General features: G+C 46.1%; 1 protein-coding gene across 1 annotated transcript; it reads right to left on the bottom strand.

The window, feature by feature from the left end:
• Window positions 1–2,356: 2,356 nt before the first annotated feature.
• Window positions 2,357–5,080, bottom strand: NUU61_001328 (uncharacterized protein; the record flags this gene model as incomplete). Its single annotated transcript, XM_056651910.1, has 1 exon — window positions 2,357–5,080. One exon carries the CDS (start codon window positions 5,078–5,080, stop codon window positions 2,357–2,359), a length of 2,724 nt encoding a protein of 907 aa, XP_056515177.1.
• Window positions 5,081–7,739: the final 2,659 nt, after the last annotated feature.

Raw genomic sequence — 7,739 nt, 5'->3', positions numbered from 1 at the left:
AAAAGAATATTATGTAGTAATAATGTATTTAGAATATATAATATATTAGTTTATTAATTTAAGACTTTGAGGTAAAAATTACATTTTATAGTAGGTATATATAGGCGAAAGAAGATATTAGCTAACCCTTTCTTATACTAAACCTTCAAAAGGGTGGGTATATACCACGTGATGTTCGAAGGGGAGGGACAGATATTTAAACTAAGAAAGGCAGAAAAGTGGCGAGGTTAGGCGCAGAAAAAAATTTTATACAAAAACGATCAACTTCACGAACGCCCTTCTCTAAAAATGACACACAATGAAGAATCAGCGATAACACACTGTCGACGTGAAAACTATATCTTTAACTGCTACGGATGCAATGTTATCTTAAGGAATACTACTCGACATTTCGAAAAGTTAGCATTTCAAGGACCAGGCAGGTGTGTTGGCTGTGAGTATAACTTGGACAGAGGGTTCCCCGTAAGTGCAACAAAGGTTAGTATATATAGGTAGCTATCGCAGCTAGACTTACCAAATGCTGTGCAGATTAGAAGGGAAGCAGAACTTGACCTACGAAGCCACCGGGAGTTTTTGAAAAAGGAATTATTTTACGAAGTGAGCCAAGAGGCTGCCGATTATGGAACCCGGCAAGATGAAGCACGCATATTATACAGTTCGCTCAAGAGATCCAGATGTCACGAAGGGATAGAAAAATTGGCCATGCCCTCGAGTCGCCCCACTCCTATCGTTGTACGCTACCCGTCCAAAAGACTGGTTACACTCACTATATTCCCCGCAAAACTCGATGATTTTGATTATAAATATCTCAACAAATTTATATAATATACTATTTTTTATATATAATACTTTGTGTCTAGACTTTTTCTTCAAGAGCTGTACGCTGTCAAAGATGAGTAAAGTTAAGAAAATCTAATGTTTGTAAGGGAACACCAAAATTTTCGATAAATTTCGTTTAATTTCGTATCTTTTATTTTGAAGAACTACCGTTTTATAAATATAGGTATATTTTAGAAGATACTTTATCGACTATATAGTTTAACTAATTCTCTTTCAAAAAATTACTTTTTATATATATTTCTTCACAAATTTAGAGAAACATTAGAACTTAAAATTAATCAGTCGGATTTTAGAGGTTTTACTTAAACCCGAATAATCTCTTATATATTATAATTTTATTACCAAAAAAGAAAAGATATATATAATTTGAACGATTATGTATTATATTTATAAGTTTTACAAAGATATTACTTATTGTTGTTAAGATATTCGGATTTAAAATTTTATAATTTACTCGAAATTTGGAGTGTAACCTGACTTCCCAATCCAACAAGAACCACCCCACTACACGACTGTTTTTGCTTCGAAAATAGGACGCATATACTTAAAACGCGGGGCCTTCGAAAGCCTGGCTGAAATGTCTTATCTGTAGGAAAAGTAAAGCACACTAGAAGAATCGGATAATTTAGACAAATTTGGAAGAAATTATCCATGACATATGAACGATGCTCGCCCACCAACAGTAGCCGCTTTGCGGGTTCTTAAACACTAGGGATCAAATTCTTCAGAATTTAGTAGTTATCCAGCGTGATAGGCAGTCGTACTATGACAGTCCTAAAGCTTAAATATTGTGTCTTTGCACCACTATATTATATTCTGCCCCTGAGACAATATTTATATGAATTAGAGACAACAGTATAACATATCTTAGTCCTGACTCTTCTCTAAGATTTCGACCATGAAACTGCACGCCGTTCATCGCCACTGTTAAACGATTGCCTTTCCCGACTAAGAGAGAGTGTTTTAATTCCATTCTTATTCTACTTACTTCAGATCTACTAAATTTTTATATTTGGCTAGTTATTGATCAAACTGTTGACTAAAGATTTTTGCTGAATACGCCATCCAATTCCTCTGTGTAGATATTACGTCGGGCACTTGATTTTTCTTTTTAACTCAACTTGAGCCTTGGTTGATGAGAAGGCGGATGACGATTTAACTATCACCGATGAAAGTTTGTACATATAAGAGGTCGGTCCCAGTGCAACATGTCCATTAGATATCGAATCTGCTCCAAATTACGCTCGACCGAAGGGAACCTGAAATGGTTGGCAATCACGAATTAGGATATGGCATCTGTGAGCTTCACATTCACCTTTCCTGGCTTAATGAATACTCTCGCTCATATCATCGCAGAATAAACGTAGCTTACGCGTAAATGAAGCTCTTTTTTCTCAATATAAGAATAAAAATTTAGCTCCGATTTGCAAGCTGTGTCATCTCCTGGTAATCTATGCATAAGGATTTCAAATAGGACCTAGAAACACTTTTGACGAGTACAAAGCATGTGTATGGCTCAACAGAGTCGTTTAGCCGGCCTGGAATTCGGTGAAAACTCTCCTTTGCGTTTTGTTTTTGTATTATTCTCCACCATAAGCGAACTTGGGATTGGGCCAGTGAGTTCTATACCACCCCGTAGTATTTCAAAAACATCTGGATGTATCGAAGGTGCCTCACTTTTGTCGTCTACTTCACTGAACGGGGTGATGCGGCTTAGCGAAGAGGTTGGACCCGAATTCTGCTGACTGAAAAGAGGATCGAACTGGGACGCTATCCCGGTTTGGACAGTTCCTTGCTTCGGGGTATTCGGCGGACCGGGAGAAACACATATGTGTGACGAATTCTGACTTGAGACTGGCGCTAGTGTTGGATCTGAATGGCTTTCGTTTGGGAGAGAATGCGCCTGTGTGCCATTCTTCGCGGCCCGCACTCGAAACGTGTATGAGTTAATGTCATATAACTCATGCTCCCGTTCTTGAACGATTGCCAGCGCCTTCCTTGCTTGCTGAAGCATTTCTTGCTCCCAATCCCTAATTCGCTGTTGCGCAGTGTCGACATCTCCCTCGAATAAAGTCTTGAGTTCTAGCAAGACAGCGGGATGATCCCAGGAAATTTCACCCGTAAGAGCCCCTGCTATTTCGGATACAGTTCTCAACCTGTAAGTAACTGGCCATGCCGCTTCGTTTTCTGCGCAGGCCACGAATTTGCCATAAGGTGTCTTTCTTGGCACTGTCATGTTAATCAGATGATTTCGCAGTTGATCCACGGCGCATGCTCCGGAAACCTCGGGGGTATTTGTATCGCACGTAACGTAAACGTTTGGTACAACAAATGCGGGGCCTTCGTAGCCGTCATCTGGGGCAATCGCCCCAATCACCTCAGGGGTCGCAGCATGAACAACGGCATAGGTACCGGGCTGATGCCCAAACCATTGGGGGTCCACTCGATCAGAATGGCCCATAAAATGTTCAAGATCCATATCAGCAATACGTTGCTCGCTGCGGTGGTGATCGAGACGATGATCTGCTGCCGTTTTCACCCACCATTCTCTCGACTTGGAAATATTGGAGAATTCTTTCCAAGTACCGCGCCTTTGTGCCTGCGTACCCTCTAGAAACAGATATCCGAGGTGACATTCGTGGTTCTCGCGGTTTTGATCATCGTAGTATTCGTTTGGTGGGTGGTGGAGCCAGATTTCAATGGGTCGACGTCGATTGGGGAGATACCATGCTGGGGTGGGATAGGCCATCAGTTTGTGACTCTTACAACCTCGACTCAACATGTGCAAAAGCCATGCACATATATCCATCCGTAGAACTTGTTGTGTGATCGAATGGTACATGGCGTGCAGTTCTCCCGAGTAATTAGAATCATCGACGTTGCCATGAAAGCGGTAGAGATCAAGCTCCTGCCGGGCAATATCACGAATGGAGCTCAAGCATGGTGAGTCAGATTTGATGTATTTGTGGAAGGTCTGAACGGTGACCGTATGACCCTCGGCCAACAGATGCTCCCGACTAAAGTCATCGATATCGCCGAGAAGCTGACGGATGCGATCTGGAGTAATCTTTCTTGGGTCAAACTCGAGACTGATTGGGTTAGCCGGACGAAAGGCGTAAATTTCATCTGGGTTGATTCCATCATTAAACCATTCCCAGCTGGTAACGGAGTGCTTGAGGCTGACCCAATTGGAACCCGCGTCCGCGCATTTCTCAATGCGATTTGACAGGACATCCCGTCGGTGGACCGTATTGAGTCCAATCATTGAGGCAAACCACCTTTCATGATTCTGGCACATTTCCGGTTTAGGTGTATTTTGTAAGGAATCAAAAATCATGGAGATGTCTGTCGGGCTGAGGTCACGGCTGTCCCGGATGGCGTTGAGAATTTTTGTGGCATTATCCGCGAACCCCTTACATTCACAACGCCTCGGTCTGTACTGAGATGTCTGTTTTGGCTGGCACTTCAAGCCCACTTCCTGTGGAGGTCTCTGCTCTGGAAGGTTGCGGGCCTTTTGCTGCCTCCTAGTGACAGGATAACAATCTCCATTCGCACCGTGTGTCTGCTGGCCTCTCTCACTGCTGTACCCATCCATGGATCGCGCAACTGCAAGAAGACCGTGGTCATCGATTCTAGCCCTGATCTTTCTCAAATCCTGGTGTTGAAGAGGCAGTGAATCCATCGCTTTCATTCCATGGGTAATATCACTGGTGATGACAGTGGGGGTTTTAGTTTGCCCCGACCGAGAGCCCTGAATCCGCTCAAAGGCCGCTCGATTCGCTCCAATACAAAAATCATCCCATGTTATGCTTGGATTTCGAGCCGCTAGACCAGCGCATTTCTTCGCAAAGGTCGCTCCGTTGCCGATTTCTTGAAGGCGCTGCACGTTTGGCTCGCCGAACGTTTTCCGAACCGTTTCCCATGCTTGCTCTTTTTGTTTTTCTGTAGTCCTCGTGACTATCTTCTTGATTTGCCCCCAGAGCTGCGAATCCTGTCGCTGGAATTTGATGAAAGCAGGACTCCGCGCAAAGGCGCCCAAGGTTTCAAACCAGATCCGTACCTCGTTGTCGACGGTTTCAGAAAGGCTCAGATAGTGTTCCGCATATTTTCGGCAGAGATCGTACTTGGCTGCTTTGCTTCTGCATTGGTCGAATTCCTGTCGAAACTTAACAAGAGATCGTAGCGCGGGTGGGTGTTTCAAGACAAGCGATGGCACTTCAGCCGAAAGTTGAGTAGGCATAGGGGATAGGTGACTGTCGACGAAGAGGGTGGATTTGGGCCGACGGGTGGAAGGGCGTAACTGGTTCAGAGCGAAACTCGTGAGCTAGGTCAGGCAATGAACTGGAGGAAAGATTCATTGCCGATCATCCTAAGCACTGGCAGCTTCTTCGAGGTCATGAGAAGACAGGGAGATGGCAATCCTGCGACCGGGGTGGTTGTGAATGATACAGCGTTCAAGGTAGAGTAAAGGGACCCTGGCCGGTTTTAAGAGGTGAGAGCGTGTCCAAGACTCAAAAAAACGAAATGCTTACCAGGACTAAGACGGCGCGCATCCACTTGGGAAAAGCTAAGAGCACTCGAAATACTCGAGGGCAAGGATGGGAGCTGCCTATTCCTGAATTGCTCGATGATATGGGATTATTTTTTTTGTTTATGTGCCCCCGACCGAAACCACGAAAATAGTGTGGCTAGGCTAACCCATTTTGGTACCGGAGGCATCCGCCCATCTTAGTGATCACTCAATCATAAGCCCTCGAGTCGCCCCACCATCTGCCCAGTGTACCTCCGGTTGGTTGGGCAACAATGAAACGGGAAGACTTCTGTACCTACTGTACAGTAGTTATTGGCGCGGCCAAATTCAAAGCCTCCCTCGCTACCTACCCTACTAACAAACGGTGGATAGGGAGACAACTAGCCAACCCACACCCACGCCTCGTCATATCCAGGATGCCGTGCAGCACCTAGTCGTGTAGCAAGAAGCGAGGGATCGTGACGCCCCGCTATCCGCTTGAGCCAACCTTTTATTCACAAATGAATGCCAGTAAGCCTTCTGGTCCCCCCCCCCCCCCCCCCCCCCACATACCCGAAAGCGAAAATAACTGACGGGTGGATACCAAAACAAGGAATCGCGAAATTATGGCAGGATGCATGTAATGGGTGGAGGAGGCCGTCAACCATGGCCCTCGGGTTCTCTGGAATGTGGCTACAGGCGCCCGAGACTGCGGTCAGCAAGCCGGCGAAACCATCCCAGTATTACGGGAGCGGAGTAGCAGGGTTTGGAGAAGCGAAAGAGAGTATATACTACGAGTGGTCTTCCTTCCGCAGCTGCCCCGAAGCTATCCTCTTTTTTCTACTAAATGAAAGAACGATAGGCCAGCAAGTGCCAGCCGACAAAGCTAGTGAAGCGGACACATCCCCAAGCTGAATATCTACATTCAACGTCCACACAATCTTTCTGTTAAACCGCGTATAGTAGGCCCTGAGGGTTGCAGTTTTCATAGTCCCCAGGATGTTACTTGTTATCTCTCGGCGGGCTCTCGCGAACTGTTTTCGTTATTACATCGGGTTTCGATACGGGTCGAGTCCCCCGAAGACCAGAATAGGTAGGACCTTAACCACTTCCCCAGCTCTTACTCTCGTCTCGCTCAACGCTGACTGATTAAACAAAATCTCCTCTTGTCTCATCGTGAATCCATGGGGGTCATTGGTGTCACGTTAAGCTCGTCAAAGACTGCCTCCTCTCGTCAGGGTTTTGGTCATCCCGGCGTATCTCCAGCGAATGCGGAGAGACGGTCTCTAGACTCGCGGCGCTTACCTGCCCCAAATGTGACCGCCGCAGGGGGAACGCACAGAGACATCGGAATCCTTGCATTCCAAGATGGAGAGGCAGCTTCAGGACGATAAGAGCAGATAGCACCCCGTGGCGAGTCACCCGATGTGTCTAAGCTCGAGGCGGTGATCAACGACTGGTTTCCTTTTTGGAACGCATCGTACATTCAAGGTCAGATTCGTCATAATTCTTGAATTATTCTAAAATACCCCATTGTAAGCATTCTATCACCTTGCTTATCCTCGATCCTCGGTCCGGCCGTGCATCAGGGAAAATGCGCTCTGCACCATTTTAATGCAGATTTATACCTCATCATATCTGCATGAGAGCTCCTAGGGTTGAACTTTCGCTTTATGAAGTAACAATTATTATCTTAGAGAAGTCGATTATTGTCAGTTCGTAACCCTTAGTTAGGGCGACTTATATATTGAGCTGAGGCTGCTATTCCTTGAGAGATTCAGCGAATCTATTTGACACCCCGGAACGCGATAACACTTAAGTTCATTGAGGGCCGAAACACACCAAATACGCTTGCAGGCAAGTAGACTGGACTGTAGAGGGAGTGTTGGTCGTAGGCTTCCGGAGTGCTAAAGTGGGTACCTAGAATGGCTGTAAACATAGGGCCTGAGGTCATCTACCACCAACTCCGGTTTCTGGGCGAGAGATAGTCAGGAAGAGTGATATCGTCGGGAATAAACGGTGGGATTTCAAACCCCCCTTTTCAATAGAATTGCATTGGTTTCCCTAGCAGGCTCTATGTAGTCGGGATGGAGACTCGGACTGGAGGGTTGCACGAAGATTAACACCCCTCTTACCTCTCCCCGATCTCCCTTGCTGAGACAATTAACAGTGACGGCGACTTGCGGGGGATGTGGCCCAGGCTCCAGCGAGGTCTGTCTTGCTGAAGACTGCGGGAGTCTCCAGAATCTCGTTGCCCCTCAGGGGGTTGGGGGGCGGGGCGAAAAGATGGCATACGGAATCTTTTTCCCAGCTCAATGCCCGTTCGACGGCCTCAAACCCTTGGCGCCATTTGAGCTCTTTCTTCCCACCCTTCTAAGTGTAAGAGAAC

Source organism: Penicillium alfredii (genome assembly GCF_028826965.1).
Source record: "Penicillium alfredii strain IBT 34128 chromosome Unknown utg000002l_segment0_segment0, whole genome shotgun sequence".
Lineage (NCBI taxonomy): Eukaryota > Fungi > Ascomycota > Eurotiomycetes > Eurotiales > Aspergillaceae > Penicillium > Penicillium alfredii.
This window is presented reverse-complemented; position numbering and strand designations above follow the sequence as displayed.